Source organism: Coregonus lavaretus (genome assembly GCF_964263955.1).
Source record: "Coregonus lavaretus genome assembly, chromosome: 12".
Taxonomy (NCBI): Eukaryota; Metazoa; Chordata; class Actinopteri; order Salmoniformes; family Salmonidae; genus Coregonus; species Coregonus lavaretus.
This window is the reverse complement of record NC_139999.1, coordinates 18,500,172-18,525,163: the sequence shown is the minus strand read 5'-3', so window position 1 is coordinate 18,525,163 and position 24,992 is coordinate 18,500,172. Positions and strand designations below refer to the sequence as shown.

At 40.9% G+C, this 24,992-nt stretch overlaps 1 protein-coding gene across 1 annotated transcript; it reads left to right on the top strand.

Moving 5' to 3' along the window:
- Positions 1-4,603: 4,603 nt before the first annotated feature.
- On the top strand, positions 4,604-22,459 carry LOC311138246 (metabotropic glutamate receptor 6-like; the record flags this gene model as incomplete). Its single annotated transcript, XM_084172922.1, has 10 exons — positions 4,604-5,158; positions 10,501-10,717; positions 10,877-11,012; positions 11,180-11,334; positions 11,491-11,631; positions 11,748-11,952; positions 17,554-17,689; positions 19,371-19,994; positions 20,169-20,480; positions 22,220-22,459. 10 exons carry the CDS (start codon positions 4,604-4,606, stop codon positions 22,457-22,459), a joined length of 2,721 nt encoding a protein of 906 aa, XP_084029048.1.
- Positions 22,460-24,992: the final 2,533 nt, after the last annotated feature.

Below are 24,992 nucleotides of genomic sequence, written 5' to 3'. Positions count from 1 at the left end.
TTAGGCAGACAGAAAATGGTCTAAAGTCTTACACCATATCTAGCAACTTAAAATACTTATTAATGTTTTGTTATGACACTATCAGATCTACATTGAGTTATTAAAGGTTCTGCGAGAAAGGTCTATGTTGCGCTGCTTTAAACTAATTTTATAGACTTAAGTCTTTGATTTGATCAAATCCAATGGGTATCAAACAGATCACTAAGGTATAAACTTAAGCCGGATATTAACAGTACTGATTAATGTGACTTATCCTGGAGATGCTATAAAAAATGATCGTATCTATACAGTAGAGAAACAGATGCACCTTTATAATTTCCGTGTGATTATGAATCACAGTATTGTTTTAGTTGATAGTTGGTAGAACATGTTCCTTACATGATATTCTACATGTGAATTAACAGGTGTGAATGAGAATGTATGAATAAAATCAATGCCTTTCTAATCTCCCCTGCAAAGAGTGACGGAGTTCCATCATAAAAGGGGGAGGGACTACATATAGTACAGCTGCATAAAAATATATAGGCTAGTCCACCTAGGGATTTCTTCCGCATGATAATCCCAATCTGTGCCCATTAGTGCACTGAGAGAGAAGAGGGTTCGAGAGAGAGAGGAAGGGGGGTCAACAGAGAGAGGAGGAGTGACAGAGAGAAACAGAGAGCAAGAGGGGGAGAGCTTTTAAGGGATTTGGCAGTGATTTGTAGAATCTCAGTGGCGTAATGTGCTTTTTCTACTTTTCTACTGATTCAGACATGATGCTATACACTGAAGCCTCGAAAACCAACGTTTTTTATACGTTTTTATGAACTAAAACAATTATTTTAATGATATTGAACGATTTGAGTCCATTACAGTAATTTTGGGAAAATAAATATAATATCTGAGATGTTAACGGATGTACTTTTTGCTAAAACAACGAAGAAACCGACACTGAATATCATCACATATTAAATATGGGAATAGGTCTGTTTTGGAATGATGGAGTGATGGATGAAATCAAGACTAGTCCAAATGGAATGCTCAGGTAAGCAGTCAATTCTTATATTTATGTACAAATATGTGGCACATATTTGTACATCTCTATTTCAATGCATTGCAGAATTTGTGTAGACTTCAGGCCAGTATCCAACACAGTTTTTTGATTGTTTGAACAATATTGATATGTGCATCAAATGATAGCATGTGATGTTTGGTTGGATGATAATAAAAAAACATGGAAAGATAAAGCTTTAATTAAACTATATTATTGTAATTTCAATATCTTTAGTCGGATATGTCTTAATAACCTTTTACTGCAGTGGGCTAAATCAGAGTCACACAGAGTGTTTCTTGGTAGTCTTAAACAAATCTACTTTGAAACAAAAGTATACACCTCACACACAGGGTTATGGGCAAAATAAAAAGACACCTGTATCATGTCAGATATGTATTACATTTTGAGTTTGTATTCCAATATTACACTTTATACAGTGGGGAGAACAAGTATTTGATACACTGCAGATTTTGCAGGTTTTCCTACTTACAAAGCATGTAGAGGTCTGTAATTTTTATCATAGGTACACTTCAACTGTGAGAGACGGAATCTAAAACAAAAATCGAGAAAATCACATTGTATGATTTTTAAGTAATTAATTTGCATTTTATTGCATGACATAAGTATTTGATCACCTACCAACCAGTAAGAATTCCGGCTCTCACAGACCTGTTAGTTTTTCTTTAAGAAGCCCTCCTGTTCTCCACTCATTACCTGTATTAACTGCACCTGTTTGAACTCGTTACCTGTATAAAAGACACCTGTCCACACACTCAATCAAACAGACTCCAACCTCTCCACAATGGCCAAGACCAGAGAGCTGTGTAAGGACATCAGGGATAAAATTGTAGACCTGCACAAGGCTGGGATGGGCTACAGGACAATAGGCAAGCAGCTTGGTGAGAAGGCAACAACTGTTGGCGCAATTATTAGAAAATGGAAGAAGTTCAAGATGACGGTCAATCACCCTCGGTCTGGGGCTCCATGCAAGATCTCACCTCGTGGGGCATCAATGATCATGAGGAAGGTGAGGGATCAGCCCAGTATTACACGGCAGGACCTAGTCAATGACCTGAAGAGAGCTGGGACCACAGTCTCAAAGAAAACCATTAGTAACACACTACGCCGTCATGGATTAAAATCCTGCAGCGCACGCAAGGTCCCCCTGCTCAAGCCAGCGCATGTCCAGGCCCGTCTGAAGTTTGCCAATGACCATCTGGATGATCCAGAGGAGGAATGGGAGAAGGTCATGTGGTCTGATGAGACAAAAATAGAGCTTTTTGGTCTAAACTCCACTCGCCGTGTTTGGAGGAAGAAGAAGGATGAGTACAACCCCAAGAACACCATCCCAACCGTGAAGCATGGAGGTGGAAACATCATTCTTTGGGGATGCTTTTCTGCAAAGGGGACAGGATGACTGCACCGTATTGAGGGGAGGATGGATGGGGCCATGTATCGCGAGATCTTGGCCAACAACTTCCTTCCCTCAGTAAGAGCATTGAAGATGGGTCGTGGCTGGGTCTTCCAGCATGACAACGACCCGAAACACACAGCCAGGGCAACTAAGGAGGGGCTCCGTAAGAAGCATCTCAAGGTCCTGGAGTGGCCTGGCCAGTCTCCAGACCTGAACCCAATAGAACATCTTTGGAGGGAATTGAAAGTCCGTATTGCCCAGCGATAGCCCCGAAACCTGAAGGATCTGGAGAAGGTCTGTAAGGAGGAGTGGGCCAAAATCCCTGCTGCAGTGTGTGCAAACCTGGTCAAGACCTACAGGAAACGTATGATCTCTGTAATTGCAAACAAAGGTTTCTGTACCAAATATTAAGTTCTGCTTTTCTGATGTATCAAATACTTATGTCATGCAATGAAATGCAAATTAATTACTTAAAAATCATACAATGTGATTTTCTGGATTTTTAGATTCCGTCTCTCACAGTTGAAGTGTACCTATGATAAAAACGACAGACCTCTACATGCTTTGTAAGTAGGAAAACCTGCAAAATCGGCAGTGTATCAAATACTTGTTCTCCCCACTGTATATATCACAGAAGACTGAATATATAAGAAAACCGTTTAACATAGAAACAATGGATTTTTAGCAGCTTATTTTGTGTGTGTTATTAATTATGAAATTATGAATAATATAACATTCCACCCATGAGACCACTAGGTCATTTGACCGCAGGAAAGGTCTACACCAAATATTTTACAAATGTTCAGTACTGTTATAACTTAATGGGATCTCCCCCTCACACAGTGAAATTGTAAGGAAAGTAAGCTGGATAGGCAGTCAAACTGAGCTATAAATATTTCAGTATATATATTCTTAGCTTCAGATCAGGATGAGACCCTTAATGATTCTATTTCTCAGCCCTATGTTTCTCCTATGTTTCATTAAACCTTAACAGTATTACAGAACATAATGAAAACAACATAAAACACATATACTTTATCTGTCCATGTTAGCTTTTGTGCAATATTTATGAGATGTTATCACTATGCTCTTTGCTGCTCTCTTGGCTGTGTTTTACTTGCCCAACCTTTTCCGTACAGATAACCTTTACTCATCAAGACTGTCTTTGCTGTGGGGTTTGAGTGGGACTATGTTTAAGTCTAGGAGCAGTAGATATTCTCGGACACAGACACATACTTTTAAACAAATGTGTTATGCTCATTTTGATATTGTGGTGAAGAACTGAAGTGGCATGTCCTATATTTTCCGCTTGAATGAGAATGTTTGGTAATATTATACACTCACATGCAACAACTTCAAAGATTTTATTGAGTTACAGTTCATATGAGGAAATCAGTCAATATAAATAAATAAATTAGGCCCTAATATATGGATTTCACATGACTGGGCAGGGGCGCAGCCATGGGTGGGCCTGAAAGGGCATAAGCCTACCCACTAATGAGCCAGGCACACCCACTTGGGAGCCAGGCCCAGCCAATCAGAATGAGTTTTTCCCCACAAAGGGGCTTTATTACAGACAGAAATACTATTTTTGTGCGTATGGAACATTTCTGCGATCTTTTATTTCAGCTCATGAAACATGGGACCAACACTTTACATGTAGCGTTTATATTTTTGTTCAGTATATATGCCAGTGATGTCAAGACATACTGTACAGTAATTTCTGCTGCCATGGTTAGAGAACTTGCAGATCAATTTGTATGAGAAACAGTTATTTGACTCATGCAGTGTTAGTTTAAAATTGATGTAATGAAAGCTACACAGATGTAGGATCTTCATTTGAGCCAGTTTGCTACAGCAGGAAAATAATCCAGCAGAAACAGGAAATATGAATTATTATGTGGATTATAATTAATGGACATTTTTTTAGGGGTTGATAGTTTTTTCATCAGGAAATCAAGTCTGAAATTTCAAAGTGGAATTTACAAACTTCAGAAGCCTTTTTAAACCTCAAATACAATACACTAAAAGTAAAAAATGTCCTGCATTGCACTGATAACTTAACCAAAGACCAACATGTCCTCATTAAACTGTTCACAGGTATCAAAGGTAGAGGGAGGAGCCTGCTACTTTAACGCTGGATACAGGAACCTTTGATGGCCAAAATCATGACATCACAGTGCCACAAATCCCAGTCCTGCTGTGGGTTTGGTCCACCATTTGGATGTCATGTAACAACATTGCCCAGGTTACTGTTAATGTTGTTTTTGGGTCTAAGTCCAGAGACATGGGCTCAGCAGGGCACACAACCACACTCCATCAAGATCGAGGGGGACATCACCCTGGGTGGCCTGTTCCCATTGCACTCCCGTGGGCCAGCTGGTGTGCCCTGTGGGGAGATCAAGCGGGAGAAAGGGATCCACCGTATGGAGGCCATGCTGTATGCCCTGGATCAGATCAACAGTGACCCTGACCTCCTGCCTAACATCACCCTGGGGGCCAGGATCCTGGACACCTGTTCTAGAGACACCTACGCCCTGGAGCAGTCGCTCACCTTCGTCCAGGCCCTCATCCAGAAGGATAACTCGGACGTGCGCTGCTCCAATGGCGAGCCACCCATCATTCCCAAACCGGAGAGGGTGGTGGGAGTAATCGGGGCATCAGGCAGCTCAGTGTCCATCATGGTGGCCAACGTGCTGAGACTCTTTGCGGTGAGATTCCTTCCTGTGCTGTGCATTGTCAGCCCTCACTGTACTATATTCCCATGCTGCATCCTCATCCTCACACACATATATATTTTCTTCATCAGAGTTAAAGACCCAGTGCAGTCAAAAACATGATTTTCCTGTGTTTTATATATATTTCCACACTATGAGGTTGGAATAATACTGTGAAATTGTGAAATTTATGATCATGTCCTTATAGTGTATGAACTGTTTGAAAAGATTGAAGCTATTATTGTTTATTTTTGAACATTTTAATTAAAAACAATCACAGTAAGGTACTTAATTGTGGTCCTCTGTAGCTCAGCTGGTAGAGCACGGCGCTTGTAACGCTAAGGCAGTGGGTTCGATCCCCGGGACCACCCATACACAAAAATGTATGCACGCATGACTGTAAGTCGTTTTGGATAAAAGCGTCTGCTAAATGGCATATTATATTATTATTATTATTATTATTATTATATTTAATTGTTACCTAGAAATTATTTTATATTGAGATAAACAGCTGCATTGGACCTTTAATATACCTTTTAAATTACTTAATGTGTGGGGCAATTGTGTGTTTTGATATAAATCAAAACTACACGTTGAACTGACGTCTGTGCCCAGTGGGATGTAGCAGTAGGGTATGACGTCTATGGAATGTGAACCATATTCCCCTGTGAACCAATGTTCTGAGCCGTGAATAGGTTTTCCTGATGAATCAGCTGTGAACTCACACCCTGGCATTTTCCTCAACTGTTTAATTTCACACAAACTTAATATAAGAAACTAAGACTAAGATATATTTTTATGGAACTGCATGAAAGTCATATACTTGATTTATTCTCATCTATATGCAGTTGCATGTTGGCCTTCCAAGAAGGATGTTGGACAAGAGTGCCATTCTGTGAGCTGTGAGATGTTGCAGGCACAACCCCTAATTTGGAGTTCAGGAGTTAGGTGATAAAATACAGAGTAAGAAACACTGCAGTTTTGATAAAAAATAATAGTGTGTTATAAACACCTTTCAAAATACCGCAGTAGGTAATCCTAGTCATGTAGTGAATGTATTTGTTGATGCATTGTGGAGTTGTTGAGAGATGATTGACCTCTGATCATTGACTACACTGCTCATTGCTGTAATGGGACACTGAGGCTGCCTAAATCCCTCAGTGACTTAGTGACATGACCCATTAATGACCCACTAGTAATCTAGAAATGTAGCTGTTAAAACAAGCCATTTCAACTGGGTCAAATAATCTTCAGGTTCAAGAAGCTAAGCATCTACCATCTCTAGTCCTCTGTCACTAGTTAGTTCTCATTATGGAGAGCTATTAGTTGGGAACCAAGGAGTCAGTTTGCATATCGTGCAGATGTTAACTACAGAATTATAGATCCCATCCTCCATGAAGCCCCTCTCAGCAGCTCAAGACCCTGTCTGAAAATAGAGCATCAGGCCAGAGGGATGACATTGGTTCTACGATCAGCAACTTTCTAACCGGTGTTCAGCAGATTTAACTAAGTGGTGGGCTTGTCCTGTACATACAGTTGAAGTCGGAAGTTTACATACACTTAGGTTGGAGTCATTAAAACTAGTTTTTCAACCGCTCCACAAATGTCTTGTTAACAAACTATAGTTTTGGCAAGTCGGTTAGAACATCTACTTTGTGCATGACACAAGTAATATTTCCAACAATTGTTTACAGACAGATTATTTCACTTATAATTCACTGTATCACAATTCCAGTGGGTCAGAAGTTTACATACACTAAGTTGACTGTCCCTTTAAAAAGCTTGGAAAATTCAGAAAACTATGTCATGGCTTTAGAAGCTTCTGATAGGCTAATTGACATCATTTGAGTCAATTGGAGGTGTACCTGTGGATGTATTTCAAGGCCTACCTTCAAACTCAGTGCCTCTTTGCTTGACATCATGGGAAAATCAAAATAAATCAGCCAACCACGTTCATCTGTACAAACAATAGTACGCAAGTATAAACACCATGGGACCACCGCTCAGGAAGGAGACGCGTTCTGTCTCCTAGAGATGAACATACTTTGGTGCGAAAAGTGTAAATCAATCCCTGAACAACAGCAAAGGACCTTGTGAAGATGCTGGAGGAAACAGGTACAAAAGTATCTATTTCCACAGTAAAACGAGTCCTATATCATAACCTGAAAGGCCACTCAGCAAGGAAGAAGCCACTGCTCCAAAACCGCCATAAAAAAGCCAGACTACGGTTTGCAACTGCACGTGAGGACAAAGATCGTACTTTTTGGAGAAATGTCCTCTGGTCTGATGAAACAAAAATAGAACTGTTTGGCCATAATCGTTATGTTTGGAGGAAAAAGGGGGAACTTGCAAGCCGAAGAACACCATCCCAACCGTGAAGAACGGGGGTGGCAGCATCATGCTGTGGGGGTGCTTTGCTGCAGGAGGGACTGGTGCACTTCACAAAATAGATGGCATCATGAGGAAGGAAAATTATGTGGATATATTGAAGCATCATCTCAAGACATCAGTCAGGAAGTTAAAGCCTGGTCGCAAATGGGTCTTCCAAATGGACAATGACCCCAAGCATACTTCCAAAGTTGTGGCAAAATGGCTTAAGAACAACAAAGTCAAGGTATTGGAGTGGCCATCACAAAGCCCTGACCTCAATCCTATAGAACATTTGTGGGCAGAACTGAAAAAGCATGTTTTTATTTATTTATTTATTTAACCTTTATTTAACCAGGTAAGCCAGTTGAGAACAAGTTCTCATTTACAACTGCGACCTGGCCAAGATAAAACAAAGCAGTGCGATTAAAAACAGCAACACAGAGTTACATATGGGGTAAACAAAACATAAAGTCAAAAATACAACAGAAAATATATATACAGTGTGTGCGAATGTAGTAAGTTATGGAGGTAAGGCAATGAATAGGCCATAGTGCAAAATAGTTACAATTTCGTATTAACACTGGAATGATAGATGTGCAAGTAGAGATACTAGGGTGCAAATTAGCAAAATAAATAACAATATGGGGATGAGGTAGTTGGGTGGGCTAATTTCAGAATGGCTGTGTGGGAGCAAGGAGGCCTACAAACCTGACTCAGTTACACCAGCTCTGTCAGGAGGAATGGGCCAAAATTCTCCCAACTTATTGTGGGAAGCTTGTGGAAGGCTACCCGAAACGTTTGACCCAAGTTAAACAATTTAAAGGCCATGCTGCCAAATACTAATTGAGTGTATGTAAACTTCTGACCCACTGGGAATGTGATGCAAGAAATAAAAGCTTAAATAAATAATTCTCTACTATTATTCTGACATTTCACATTCTTAAAATAAAGTGGTGATCCTAACTGACCTAAAACAGGGCATTTCTTACTAGGATTAAATGTCAGGAATTGTGAAAAACTGAGTTTAAATGTATTTGCCTAAGGTGTATGTAAACTTCCGACTTCAACTGTATGTACTCAGGGATGGAAATTAAGCTAGCCCGCTAGCCCGAGGCTAGTACTTTTATAGACCAGGCTTGTAGAAACTGTGTTTACAAATATTGCATGGCACAGATTTTGGACCTGGGCTACTTAAAAATGTGGTCTACTAACTGGCTAGTGCCCAAAATCCTTAAGTTCCATCCCATAATGTACTGTTCTAGAGTTTGCACAGTTAGTTAGTCTGATGTGTGATGTCCTCAGTCTGATTTAATACACACAGTATCACTTCTATCTAATACCAGAGTCAGAGCGAATTTGTTTAAAAGCGTAATTTTCATGATTTAATGTGATTGTTCTCTCATTTTAATCACATTACATAATATTCTAACATGACATCTGAACTACATGTTCTTTGTGGTATTTATTAAATGTTTGCATTGTCCTGGTCTTGAGAGTGTAAGAGCACAGGGAAGGGTTAGGTTTGTCTATAGGGTTGAGGTCAGAGATCCCTGTAAATGTCATTGAACTCAACACACATGGCACTGACAATAAACATGGCGCGGCCAAATAGCCAGTTAGGGTTGCAACATAGCAGAACAGTCTATTTCTTTTTTGATAGACTGTCTGACAGCCATAATCAATTGATTTCTGAAGATAATTGATGGCATCCTTGTCTTTTGGTTTAAAGGAGGCTTAATGTTGTTTTAGGAATTAGTGTTGGAATGTAAATATTTGAAATGAATGTTACTATTGATGTTATCATTGATCACATCATTGTTTGGTATATTCAAGTTCACTCTCCCCAACAGAAGATTATATAGTAGGAGCCATATATGGTATACATACAGATGTAGGATCTTAATTTGAGCCAGTTTACTACAGCAGGAAAATAATCCTGCAGCAACAGGAAATGTGAATTATTATGTGGATTATAATTAATGGACATTTTTGTAGGGGTTGATATATTTTTCGCAAGGGAAAATCAAGTCTGAAATTTCAATGTGGAAATTACAAACTTCAGAAGCCTATTTAAACCTCAAATACACTACATTAGTTATCCTGCAACGGTGTGATCAAATTAAGATTTTACATCTGTAATAGAGTAATAGATTAATGTTCTCACTAAAGGGAAAGGGTTAAAGTAAAGCAACAAATTTAAGCTGCATGTGGCCGTCAGAATTAAATATATTGTATGGCTTACAGCTGAGAAATGGTAACGTTGTCTCTTGATCTCTGTCTCTCTCCCTCTGTGCTTGACGCAATTTGACTAAAACCCATATAATCCTTCCAGATAATCTGTGAAATGGTTCTCTCCCTCTTCTCTCCTTCTCCCTTCACAACCCCTTGTGTCTACCTTTCTCTCCTCGTCCCTCTAAAGAACCTCTCATTAAACCATGGGCAGGCATTAGTGGGGTCAGAGCGAAGCCCACTCACATAAACTGTGTCATTAAGGATGTAGCACACCAGTAAATTCATCTTTTCATCACATTTTTTCCAAACAAATGCTTTTACTGCAGTGAAACGTATCATCTGTATTTTACCATGACGTTGGCTTTTATGGCCGACACAGACCAGTAGTTAAAGCTGTAGAAATATTACACTGTCTGAATGTTCCAGTGGATGACATTGGCTGGACAAGTGAGAACTATTCAGCACCCTCCATTATAGTGTTGTTTTGGGACAAAATGCCTGGCAATGTGTCATCATAAGGTATTATGTGGTTTGTTTACCAACTGTGTGTAGGATTTATCCACACAAAGATTGATTTTATAAATGACACATGGTGTCTGGTGCTGCAGAGAAAAGCCCATATGGTTCAGTAACTTTCCAACATCCAGTAACCCTCCTTTTGAATCTAATGATTGTCTCTTCTTAAAATTCAGCACATGCAGCCATTAACATCATGTAACATCTGTATCTTTCAGATCCCTCAGATTAGTTATGCGTCCACGGCTCCAGAGCTGAGTGACAAAAGCCGTTATGAGTTCTTCTCCCGTGTGGTCCCTCCTGACTCCTACCAGGCCCAGGCCATGGTGGACATCGTCAAGGCTATGGGGTGGAACTACGTATCTACACTGGCCTCAGAAGGAAACTACGGAGAGAGCGGCGTCGATGCCTTCCTCCAGATATCTCGAGAGGCAGGTTTGTACTGAATTTAGTGGTAAATTGACATTTTCTGATGTAGCCTAACCATGGCCACCATGGTGTTGCAGTTGATGGTACTGTATTGGGAGGATTTGATGTCCAATGGAGGAGCCACCTTGATGGTTTGGATCTTGTCTTTCTTCTCCCTTTATTCAGGAGGTCTATGCATCGCCCAATCCATCAAAATCCCTCGAGAGCCCAAACCAGGGGGCTTTGATAAGATCATCAAGAGACTAATGGAGACCTCTAATGCTCGTGGTGTCATCATCTTTGCCAATGAGGACGACATCAGGTGAGTGGTAACCTAGTAGTAACTTCTCCTTTCCTTTCCTTTCCCTAGGAACATTGTCATATAACCACCATGCTACTTGTTCTCTAAGCACTACAGTACCAAGTTCCTATAGACTCTAGAGCAAATAAAGGACCAGCGTGCTAATGCCTTACCACCACTTCTCACAGATGTGTCTTAGAGGCAGCAAAGAAGGCCAACCTGACGGGTCACTTCCTTTTTGTGGGCTCTGACAGCTGGGGGGCCAAGAGCTCTCCCATCCTGGACCAGGAGGATGTGGCTGAGGGGGCTGTCACCATCCTCCCCAAGAGGGCCTCCATTGACGGTAAGGAAAACATATGGAAAAGGTATTGCAGAGATACATTATATTTTGGTTTTCAGTATGACTATAACTTCAGTGGGTGATGGGGAAAGTCTGGGAAAGTCTTAAACATATGGTGATAATGATGCTCTGTTTGTCCTCTGTTGGTTCTTTGCCCAGGGTTCGACAACTACTTCACCTCGAGATCTCTGGAAAACAACAGAAGGAACATCTGGTTTGCTGAATACTGGGAGGACGACTTCAAATGTAAACTGACTCGACCAGGTATCAAGTACGACCTTGGTAGGAGAAAATGTACAGGTAAGAGAAGAGGTTATTTCTGACATATTTTAATTGTTTATATCTCACATAAGCAGATTTATTTATAGGCTACACTGGCTTTAACCATTGTATGCCACCCTTTATCCCTTCTTCAGGTGAAGAGAGAATCGCTCAGGAATCTCAGTACGAGCAGGAAGGGAAGGTACAGTTTGTGATCGACGCGGTGTATGTCATGGCCCATGCCTTACACAGCATGCACCTGGACCTCTGTCCGGCCTCCATGGGCGTCTGTGAGAAGATGGACCCGGTGGAAGGGAGTCAGCTGCTCCAATACATTCGCTCTGTCAACTTTAATGGTGAGTTGGAAATGTAGAGACCAGGGGTCATTAAAGGTCCAATGCAGCCGTTTTTATCGCAATATCAAATAATTTCTGGATAACAATTAAGTACAAAAATTGCTTCTTAGCAAAGGGCAATTTCTCAAGCACAAATTTAGCTAAGACTGTCTGGGAGTGGTTTAAGTTGTCTATTAACTAATATCCTGCATGATGATCTCACCATGGAAGGCCAAAACTCCATCCCACCAAAACAGGCAGACATTTCAGGCAGGCGGTAATTTCAAACAGCTCTTAGGGTCTTGAGGGATTCCATTGGAGCAGCAGTCAATCAGGTCTTGGAACATTCAATAGACTTTGTTTAAATCAAGTTTGAAAAAACATTTTCCATCCTGACTTTTCTTTTTATTGTTGCTGTCAAATCAGAAAATACTCTTGATCATTTAAATGATACAAAGATTGGCTAGAAAGTGTATAGAGAAAATGCACAAACCAGTTGAATCAACGCTGTTTCAACATAATTTGTCAGCATATTGTGACGTGGAATCTACGTGGAAAATACATTTGATTTGAAAAAAGTAATCAACTGTTGTTTTGAGGGTGAAATTTCAACCACAGTATTGTGTCATCATGGTAACAAATTTTCAACATAGACAAACCTTGTATAAAATACACTACATGACCAAAAGTATGTGGACACTTGTTCGTCAAACATCTCATTCCAAAATCATGGGCATTAATATGGAGTTATCCCCCCTTTGCTGCTATAACAGCCTCCACTCTTCTGGGAAGGCTTTCTACTAGATGTTGGAACATTGGTTGCTGGTTATTTATAAAACCCTCTTAGGCCTCACTCACCCCTATCTGAGATAGCTACTGCAGCCCTCATCCTCCACATACAACACCCGTTCTGCCAGTCACATTCTGTTAAAGGTCCCCAAAGCACACACATCCTTGTGTTGCTCCTCTTTTCAGTTCGCTGGAGCTAGCGACTGGAACGAGCTGCAAAAAACACTCAAACTGGACAGTTTTATCTCCATCTCTTCATTCAAAGACTCAATCATGGACACTCTTACTGACACTTGTCTCTATCTTCTTGCCTTTGTGCTGTTCTCTGTGCCCAATAATGTTTGTAGCATGTTTTGTGCTGCTACCATGTTGTGCTGCTGCCATGTTGTGTTGCTACCATATTATTGTCATGTGGTGTTGCTACCATGTTGTGTTGTCATGTGTTGCTGCCATGCTATGTTGTTGTCTTAGGTCTCTCTTTATGTAGTGTTGTGGTGTCTCTCTTGTCATGATATGTGTTTTGTCCTATATTTTTATCTTTAATCCCAGTCCCCGTCACCGCAGGAGGCCTTTTGCCTTTTGGTAGGCTGTCATTGTAAATAAGAATTTGTTCTTAACTGACTTGCCTAGTTAAAAAAAGGTGAAATAAAAATTGCTGTGGGGACTTGTTTCCATTCAGCCACGAGCATTAGTGAGGTCGGGCACTGATGTTGGGTGATTAGGCCTGGCTCGCAGTCGGTGTTCCAATTCATCCCAAAGGTGTTCGATGGGGTTGAGGTCAGGGCTCTGTGCAGGCCAGTCAAGTTCTTCCACACCGATCTTGACAAACCATTTCTGTATGGACTTCGCTTTGTGCAGGGGGGCATTGTCGTACTGAAACAGGAAAGGGCCTTCCCCAAACTCTTGCCACAAAGTTGGAAGCACAGAATCATTTAGAATGTCATTGTATGCTGTAGCCTAGTCCGAACCATGAAAAACAGCCCCAGACCATTATTCCTCCTCCACCAAACTGGCACTATACACTGCGGCAGGTAGCGTTCTCCTGGCATCCGCCAAACCCAGATTCGTCCGTTGGACTGCCAGGTGGTGAAGCGTGATTCATCACTCCAGAGAACGCGTTTCCACTGCTCCAGAGTCCAATGGTGGCGAGCTTTACACCACTCCAGCCAACGCTTGGCATTCCGCATGGTGATCTTAGGCTTGTGTGCGGCTGCTCAGCCATGGAAACCCATTTCATGAAACTCGCGACGAACAGTTATTGTGCTGACGTTACTTTCAGAGGCAGTTTGGAACTCGGTAGGGAGTGTTGCAAGCGAGGACAGACGATTTGCGCTTCAGCACTCGGCGGTCCGGTTCTGTGAGCTTGTGTGGCCTACCACTTTGTGGCTGAGCTGTTGTTGCTCCTAGACGTTTCCACTTCACAATAACAGCACTTATCGAGGCAGCTCTAGCAGGGCAGAAATTTGACGAACTGACTTGTTGGAAAGGTGGAATTGTATGACGGTGCCATGTTGAAAGTCACTGAGCTCTTCAGTAAGGCCATTCTACTGCCAGTGGTGTAAAGTACTTAAGTCAAAAATACTTGAAAGTACTACTTAAGTCGTTTTTGGGGGTATCTGTACTTTACTTTACTATTTATATTTTTGACAACTTTTACTTCACTACATTCCTAAAGGAAATTATGTACTTTTTACTCCATACATTTTCCCTGACACCCAAAAGTACTCGTTACATTTTGAATGCTTAACAGGACAGGAAAATGGTCAAATGTACGTACTTATGAAGAGAACATCCCTACTGCCTCTTATCTGGCGTACTCACTAAACACAAATACTTAGTTTGTAAATTATATCTGAGTGTTGGAGTGTGCCCCTGGCTATCCGTAAATTTTAAAAACAAGAAAATGGTGCGGTCTCGGTTTGCTTAATATAAGGAATTTGAAATGATTTACAGGATACTTCTACTTTTACTTTTGATACCTAAGCATATTTTAGCAATTACATTTACTTTTGATACTTAGGTATATTTAAAACCAAATGCTTTTAGACTTTTACTCAAGTAGCATTTTACTGGGTGACTTTCACTTTTAATTCAGGCATTTTCTATTAAGGTATCTTTACTTTTACTCAAGTATGAACATTTTGTACTTTTTCCACCACTGTCTACTGACAATGTTTGTCTATGGAGATTGCATGGCTGTGTGCTCGGTTTTATACACCTGTCAGCAACGGGTGTGGCTGAAATAACCGAATCCACTAATTTGAAGGGGTGTCGACATACTTTTGTATATATAGTGCATGTTGAATTTGTACCTTTGAAACAACGTCAGTCCTCAACGTTATGTCCACGATCAGAGAAAAAACAATAGGCTGGGCAGCACCTTCTACTGGAGAGTTGATCTATCCATTTCGTCTCCCATCCAGCGTTTTAACCAAGCCCTGCTTACCTTTGATATTTGTCACTGACTACTACCAATGTGTTGTCGTGAGAATGAATATTGAGCGATCTCGTAATAACTAAATAGATTCACTGTTGCTATCGAAGTCATTTCACAGGGTACGTTTAACAGAGCAAATGTAATGTACGCCTAACCACACTTTATAAATCATATACTGTATAATCAATTACGCTATTTAGGCCTATATACATTTGTGAAGTCATCAACAGCTATTGTTTCAATTCAACCTAGAATTCAACTAAAAATAGACAATATATATAGGCCCTAAGGTTTCAAACTTTGGTTGATTTCAAATGTAATCTTCAAGTTAATAATTAATATGTTGGATTCACATCTCCATCTCAACCAAAAATCTAAGTTAAAGAATAAGACTAAATCAAATAAACTTTAAATGCACTTTAAATAATTTGATTTGATTTAGTCCTATTCTTTCACTTAGATTTTTGGTTGATATGGAGACATGAATCCGACAAGCTGGAACTAAAGCCAGACTAAATCCGTGGCACAAAAGATACATCTCCTTTAAATGTTGATATTTTGATGTGTAGACAACCAAACACAATTCAATATCACTTTTGCAATACAATAAATAGCCTATTAACTTGTCGACAAACAAATCATATGTTGGATTCACGTCTCCAACTAAACTCAAAAAATGAGTTAAAGAATAGGATTAAGCCAGTGGCTCAGATGGAACTGTCCAAGCATTAGATCCATCTCCTTTAAATTGTGATATTTGGTTGGGTTGTCAACCAAATACAATTCAATATGACTTTTATAATACAGTAAATAGCCTAAAGTTAAGGCTATCTTACAAACTAATGTAATAGTATTTATTCAACCTTAAAATGAGTAACACATCCATGGCTACATTTTGAGGTAACTGTAAGTATACATGTTTTCTTATGTAATCATAGAATGTGTGCATGTTGAAGATAGCATGCAAAGATCCCAGGTCTGTGGAGATCTTCACAATTGCTATATTAATCTGTGCAGAATCTTGAATGGCATTGATTACTTGCACTATGTACTTTTAATGTAATATGTAACATTTAATGTAACATTTAGTTGTGCTATTAGATAAAGCACAGTGATATAATACAAAATATCTGACATTGTATTCCCATTATAGACCTTTCTTGCAGTCAAATGACCAAATCGCCCTCTAGTGGCCTCATGGGTGGAATGTTTTCATAATTTCATAATTAATCAACATTATTTAAAAAAAACGCTGAAAATCCAGTGTTTCTATGTCAAACTGTTTTGTTATATTTTAGTGTTCTGTGATTTATATAACATGTAATATTGGGATTGACATGGTACAAGTGACTTATTTTTTGTAAGCCCATAACCATATGTGTGAGGTGTATACGTTTGTTTCAAAGTAGATTTGTTTAAGACTACCAAGAAACACTCTGTGTGACCCTGATTTAGCACACTGCAGTAAAAAAATTAACTTTGCTGTGCTTTTAAATGGTTGAAAGCGCAGTGATAACACGTTTAGATGACAACTAAACCAACATTCAGACATTGTTTTTCCATTGTAATTTGGTTGTGCTTTAAGATGGTTGAAAGCATAGTGATAACACATTGGGAATTCAACAACCTTCTGGCTGTCTTTCTCAGTGGGTGAATAAATGTTGAAATCTCATTGATCAACTTCTCAACCAAATATTACCCAAATTGCCACATTGAAATAACATGGTGTGCCCAGTGCGTGGTTTCATGAAGCCTTTTCCACTCCTGGTTCCCATCACGTCCCATGGGTTAAAGAGAGGAGTGTGGAGGGAGCTCAGTCTGAAGACAGCACTGCACTCTGCATTAGCCTTGGGATCTCTGCTAATGTACTAAGCCACAGTACACAGCACAGCCCTTCAATGCACTCTTCTTCCCCAGGGCTGCCTCTCTTCTTTCTTCATACACAAGACACACTCCTCTTTTTAGCTCCATCTTTCATAAAAAAAGTATTTTCTCTGTCACTGTTTGGAGTCCAAGGAGCTTTCTATGAAAGCATAGCTATTTCCTTTTCCCTCTTAGTGGATGACCTTTGTTTGTATAGAAAGCCCTCTCTGATTGAATGCCTGAACGGAACAGGCATGAACAAGCTATAGTGTTAAGGCAACAGACCAGAGAGTACAGAAATAATAGCATCATGTATGGAAAATAACCCTCAGCAGGAAGAATCTTATGCTCAGCTTTGCCCTGGTTGCATAAGACATGAGTCTTATAGGTTCACCTCCTCAATTGTTACATTTTTATTTGGTCAAAGGTAAAGGCATTGCACCAGGGAACACTACTGACCCTCTACAGTGCATACAATATACTGCCCAATACTGGGTAGCCCTGTTTAAAATCCTTGCTCCTCTATCCAAAAGGCAGTGCAGGGACTGGGGTCATGTTCAATGAGAATGGAGATGCTCCTGGTCGCTATGACATCTTCCAGTTCCAGCTCTCCAACACCACCAACCCTGGCTACCGGTGTATTGGCCAGTGGACAAACCATCTGCGACTCAATGTAAACATTTGTTTTGGCTTATTTCATTTAGCTACAGTAACTTCGGAAAGTATTCAGACCCTTTGACTTTTTTCACATTTTGTTAGGTTATAGCCTTATTCTAAAATTCATTAAATTGTTTTTTTTGCTCATCAATCTCCACACAATACCCCATAATGACAAAGCAAAAACAGGTTTCTATAAATGTTTGCTAATTCATAAAAACACTGAAATATTACATTTACATAAGTATTCAGACCCTTTATTCAGTACTTTGTTGAAGCACCTTTGGCAGCGATTACAGCCTTGAGTCTTCTTGGGTATGATGCTACAAGCTTGACACACCTGTATTTGGGGAGTTTCTCCAATTCCAAACTGTCATGTTGGATGGGGAGCGTTGCTGCACAGCTATTTTCAGATCTCTCCAGAGATGTTCGATCGGGTTCAAGTCCAGGCTCTGGCTGGGCCACTCAAGGACATTCAGAGACTTGTCCCGAAGCCACTCCTGCGTTGTCTTGGCTGTGTGCTTAGGGTCGTTGTCCTTTTGGAAGGTGAACTTTACCCCAGTCTGAGGTCCTGAGCGCTGTGGAGCAGGTTTTCATCAAGGAAATCTCTGTACTTTGCTCCGTTCATCTTTGCCTCAATCTTGACTAGTCTCCCAGTCCCTGCCGCTGAAAAACATCCCCACAGCATGATGCTGCCACCACCATGCTTCACCGTAGGGATGGTGCCAGGTTTCTTCCAGACATGACGCTTGGCATTCAGGCCAAAGAGTTCAATCTTGGTTTCATCAGACCAGATCATCTTTTTTCTCATGATCTGAGAGTCTTTAGGTGCCTTTTGGTAAACTCCAAGCAGGCCACTCCACCATAAAGGCCTGATTGGTTGAATGCTGCAGAGATGGTTGTCCTTCTGGAATGTTCTCCCATCTCCACAGAGGAACTCTAGAGCTCTGTCAGAGTGACCATTAGGTTCTTGGTCACCTCCATGACCAAGGCCCTTCTCCCACGATTGCTCAGTTTGGCCGGGCAGCCAGCTCTAGGAAGAGTCTTGGTGGTTCCAAACTTCGTCCATTTAAGAATGATGGAGGCCACTGTGTTCTTGGGGAGTTTCAATGCTGCAGAAATGTTTTGGTACCCTTCCCCAGATCTGTGCCTTGACACAATCCTGTCTCGGAGCTCTACGGACAATTCCTTCGACCTCATGGCTTGGTTTTTGCTCTGACATGTACTGTCAACTGTGGGACCTTATATAAACAGGTGTGTGCCTTTCCAAATCATGTCCAATCAATTAAAATCACCACAGGTGGACTCCAATCAAGTTGTAGAAACATCTCAAGGATGATCAATGGAAACAGGATGCACCTGAGCTCAATTTCGAGTCTCATAGCAAACGGTCTGAATACTTATGTAAATAAGGTAGTTCTGTTTTTTATTTTTAATACATTTGCAAAACTTTATAAAAACCTGTTTTTGCTTTGTCATTATGGGGTATTGTGTGTAGATTGCTGAGGATTTGTTTTTAATTGAATCAATTTTAGAATAAGGCTGTAATGTAACAAAATGTGGAAAAAGTCAAGGGGTCTGAATACTTTCCGAAGGTACTGTATGTTGATGTTCACTTTATCAGTGTTGCTATCACTTGATGTTCTTCAGCATTGTTTCTGTCTCTGTCTCTGTTTCTGTCTCTGTTTCTGTGGAAGGTTGAGGAGATGCAGTGGTCGGGTGGGGACAGTGCAGTCCCTGACTCAGTGTGCAGTTTCCCCTGTGAGCTAGGAGAGAGGAAGAAGATGGTGAAGGGTGTGCCCTGCTGTTGGCACTGCGAGCTGTGTGATGGATATCAGTACCAGCTGGATGAGCTAAACTGTGACATGTGTCCCTTCGACATGCGTCCCATGTCAAACCGGACAGGCTGCCGGTCCACACCCATTATCAAGCTGGAGTGGAGCTCCCCCTGGGCCATCATCCCTGTGTTCCTGGCTGTCTTGGGCATCCTAGCCACCTCTGGATGCATCATCACCTTCATCCGCTTTAACGACTCCCCCATCGTCCGGGCCTCTGGCCGGGAGCTCAGCTACGTTCTCCTGACAGGCATCTTCCTCATCTACCTCATCACCTTCCTCATGATCGCAGAGCCCAGCGCCCCAGTGTGTGCATTCCGCAGGCTGCTGCTGGGCCTGGGCATGTGTATTACCTACTCAGCTATGCTCACCAAGACCAACCGCATTTACCGTATCTTTGAGCAGGGCAAGAAAGCAGTCACGCCACCTCCGTTCATCAGCCCTGCTTCTCAGCTGATCATCACCTTTATACTCATTGGAGTGCAGGTGAGTGGGTTTCTGCCTCTCTCCTACTGCATGTGTTGAAAACGAGGCAGTAATACAACAGTGTTTTGTTAAAGACACAGGAAATGGTGTCTGGAATGGTATACAGTAGAATTAGCTCGAACTGCTGAACCATGGGCCACATCAATCTTTTTCTAATTCTCTGTATATTCATAGTTACTTGGAGTTTTCATCTGGTTCGGAGTGGTGCCCCCACACACCATCATAGACTATGAGGAGCAGCGCCCGCCCAACCCAGAGTTTGCACGTGGGGTCCTGAAATGTGACATGTCCGACCTGGCCCTTGTCCTCTGCTTGAGCTACAGTATCGTGCTGATGGTGACCTGCACTGTGTACGCCATCAAGAGCAGAGGGGTGCCGGAGACCTTCAATGAGGCCAAACCCATTGGCTTCACCATGTACACCACCTGCATTGTGTGGCTGGCCTTTGTGCCCATCTTCTTTGGCACAGCCCAGTCTACTGAGAAGGTTTGAAATTCAATGTTATATTTATATAATTGCTGGTATTTAAACTTCATTTTTGATGTGCTTTAAAAAAAAAAAAAACCTAGAACTATGTTTTCTACAATAAGTTCTAGAGGTAACTTCTCTATTGAAGAACTGTCAACACTGTTATCAAATGCTAGTTTGTTACCTGTCATATCAGATTTTTTCCATGAGGCACTCACAGTATGTTCAGCATCCTCTTCATTGAATGACAGATGCCAATTTAGCTTGTGGCTTATTTCTATGCTTACAAAGCAGTGGAACAATGGTCAGGATTTAAAAGATGGAAGTATATTCAGACTAGTAGGGTGTGTTATTAAGAGGCAGTCAACCTGAAATGATCCAACCCCCAGGTGATTTAAAAGTATTTTACCCTCCGCAAATGGAAATGAAATTAATAAAAGAGGGGGGAACTCAGAAATGAGGTCAGATGAGCTCAGGGACAAAATGGGTCTCTGAGAGACAAGAAATACCCTGTACATGCTATTCAATTACACAGTTACTCATAGCTTAGAACGTCTAAATATAGCATCAATAACATTTAGTTGTCAGATCGCATTAGTTGGAGACAGTATTATAGCAGTACAATAACAATGAAGCAATGTTATTAGATAGGAATGCAGGGGTATTGATGCAACAGATTTTGAGAGGTACTCAGAAAAGTGTCAACAATTGCAGGCTGATCAATAGGGAAGTGAGAATGGAAGGTGTTAGATTCTGGAGAGCACGGCAAACTTAGGGTTGGCTATGTTTTTACATTTTCTACTGACTTGCTTCAATGTGTGTTGTTTTGGTGTGGATGGTTGACTTGATTGCTGATGCACATGATAAGAAAAGATACCTCTCTGGTCTGGATTGCCTTTGGGTCTCATTAGAACTGCTCTTTGTCATATTTCAATGCCACTTAGTTGCTGAGCCATACTGTACCTAGCACTAGCCTGGGGTCAGTGATGTCTTTAATATGAACAAATTTGAACGGTGCTCCCTGGTCATCCATGCGTTGCCACATCAGTGCTGGCCAGGTTATTGAGAGCCAATAAAAACCATGACAAAGAAGAGGACAGAGAATATAGAAATAAAAAGAAAAGTGGGTTATCCCCTCAGGATATTGTGCCATGTAGCTATTTCTTAATTCATGAGGTGTATTGCTTTTGAATTGTTAGTGCATCGGACTCAGACCACAAGTCTGTTCTCATTCTTGTTGTTGCCAGACTGACAACAGAGGAACACCAAGATGAATAGGCAAAAGGCCCATGAATAGAGCACCACTCCTCAGTGTTTATAGTTACTGGGTTATAAATAATTCATCCTAGGCTAAAAACACACCCGTCTCCTGAACATTCAGATGAAGAAACAACGTCTGTATGCTGTGTACCTCTGAGATTTCACATTATATAGCTTCTTCTTACATCTTATATTAGTTAGCCATAATAAAGGTGTCATGGGGATTGCCATGGAAAATGGAATGTACAAGTTTACTGTATTCTCAGTATATCCTCAGAATACTATATACTCATTCTCAGGTTATTCTCTGATTTAATATAATGAATTATAGGCATAGGATAGATTTATTTTAAAGAAAATTAATATTTTGAGTTGTGAATGCAACACATGCAATTCACATAGTACCCAGCCAGGCAATCCAAACCCTATTGTAAAATGTATAGGTTTATACTGAGGTATTTATTGTTAACTTTCACCCTGCCTTCTATCTGCTCTAGATGTTCATCCAGACCACCACCCTGACGGTGTCCATGAGCCTGAGTGCCACTGTGTCCCTGGGCATGTTGTACATCCCTAAGGTCTATGTCATCATCTTCCACCCAGAGCAGAATGTGCAGAAACGCAAGCGCAGCTTCAAGGCTGTGGCTTCCGCAGTGACCACACAACTCTCCCAGAAAGAAGACAAGCAGAACGGAGAGTCCAAAAGTAGCGCCATAGTCCCTGACAGATCACAGTGAGTAAAGCTGAGATGGTGTCCAGTCTGAACTCTTAGAAAAAAGGTAGAACCCTTGGAACCCAAAAGGGTTCTACCTGGAACCGAAAGGGTTCCACCTGGAACCAAAAAGGTTAACTACCTGTCACCAATAATGGTTTTCCAATGGGGACAACCGAATAACTTTTTTCTAAGAGTATGTCCACTGATCCTTCACTTGTGTTACTGTATGTATTCACAATGACATAGAAACAGATTAGTGTTAATTTATCACTAAGACAATAGTAATTGTCTCTCTCTTCAATCACTTTAGATAACCCAGCAGGAAACCAGAGATGAATACGACACCTGGCGCCTAACAGATGACAGCTTAGCATGGTCTCTCTTGGCAAAGCACAGCTTTTGATCAATGGTGAAGGCTACAATGTCACATGGGTGGGACGGCAATACAATAAAAAGGATGCTAACTTTTCTGTCATTCTAAATAAACACTGACTGACTTGCAACAAGTGCTGTGACCTGACTGTAAGTGGAACAGTTGATGCATTGGATCATCCTCCTGGATCATCCTGATTCCTGAACAGAACACAATGAACATTGTAGACAGCTTTGCCAGATTTCAGGACACAGTGTCTCCTTTTACAGTAGGATATCTCAAATCGACCATGGCAATGAATTGGTCTTCTTTGATTTCTCTCCTCAGGACAATTATTTGGATCAATAGTTGATAAAATGATAAACCTTTTCCCGACTGGTTGATCCAAAGTAGGATCTTTAGAATACAATGAAGCTTTGCTTGCTTGATTTATCAGCACTGCATGGGTTGTGTGTTTGTGTGTACATTATATGTATGTTTCCATAGTATTGTGTGTGTGAGTGTTACGACTTTGACTCGTTCTTTTTTACTGATTACACTGGAAGGAACTAGCTTTTCTATACACCACTAAATCCTGGAATAAGTGTAGGGTTCTTGGAGGACATACTGTTAAAGAGAGAAACAATTGTAGGGAATTCTGATTACTGACATCAATACTACCAGATCAAACCTCATGTAAGGGACTATTTTAATATTATAACATCTACAGGAAATGCTTTGGTTCAGTTTGGTGTTAATTGCTTTAGCAGTAATGACTTGTATATGCTGCTGCAGTCTCTCTGAACAGGAAACCAGTGATTCTGAACAGGATATTGTGTTATGTAAGGCACCTGAATCACAACAACGTATGGTAGACACTACACAACAATGTATGGCATTTCCCTAGATTGTTCCAAATCTCTTTACAGTGCTGCTGGGGTTGCAATTGTGAGAACAGTTTATGGTAACACTAGATTTCACTGAGAATATCACTGGGAATATAATTTGTGTTTCCAATGCTGGTTTCAGCATCAATGACTACTTTTGTTTGTCAATATTGTGCCATAAAATCACAGGTTTGTGGTATCAAAATGTATGGAAATGTTACAAGTTTCCCTTAATTTAAATTATATAGTAGTGATTTTATTTTATATAAACCTATTTGTAAATGAATATTGTGGCACCATAATGGTCCACAAAATCACACTAGCCCAGTTAAGGTCACATTCCTAGCAGTCCTAGATCACAGAACGCATGCGTGTAGCATTCACTCTGTGCTGAGGGGTACTGCGTTTCTATCTTGTGAGTTCTAACGCCATGCAGTGGTGGTGGTTCAGTTGGCAACATTAAGTTATTGGCAGTAAGATTATTATTTTTTGCTCAGGTTTTCAGGGAGAAAGCTGTTTGAAAAAAATTCAAATAATTGTTATTTAGATAGGTATTTATTTATTTTAAAATACTGTTATATATATATAGGCCCACGTGGCGCAGTGGTCTAAGGCACTGCATTGCAGTGACCGGGAGTCCCATAGGGCGGCGCACAATTGGCCCAGCGTCGTTCGGGTTACGGGGGCTTTACTTGGCTCATCGCACGCTCTAGCGACTCCTTGTGGCGGGACGGGCGCCTGCAGGCTGACTGGTCGTCCGTTGAACCGTGTTTCCTCTGACATTGGTGCGGCTGGCTTCCGGGTTAAGCAGGTGGGTGTTAAGAAGCGCGGTTTGGCGGGTCATGTTTCGGAGGACGAATGACTCGACCTTCGCCAGTTGGGGAGTTGCACCGATGAGACAAGATCACAATTGGATATCACCAAATTGGGGAGAAAAAGGGGGTAAAATAAAATAATACTTACTGTTATATACAAAAATATGAATAATCACAACCCCATTTGATAAAACCCAATAGTACATACAGTACCCCACAATTCCACCCAGGTATTGTACTTCTACAGCTGTAGCTTTCTTCCTTTGAGTGAGGCTGCCATCATGCTGACATTGCCCCTTTCTGGAGATTGATTAAACCTGTACAGTAAAACAGAACTGTACTGGGTAAGCTAACCATTCTGTAGTGTGGAGACTAGAGTGTGTGGAGATGTCTCCACTACAGTATCATAGTGAGATGCATTTGGCAGTAAACCCTTATCCAGGTCTGTGTAGAATGGAGAAACAGAAAACGTTTTAAACACACCACACTCAACAGTTTTTA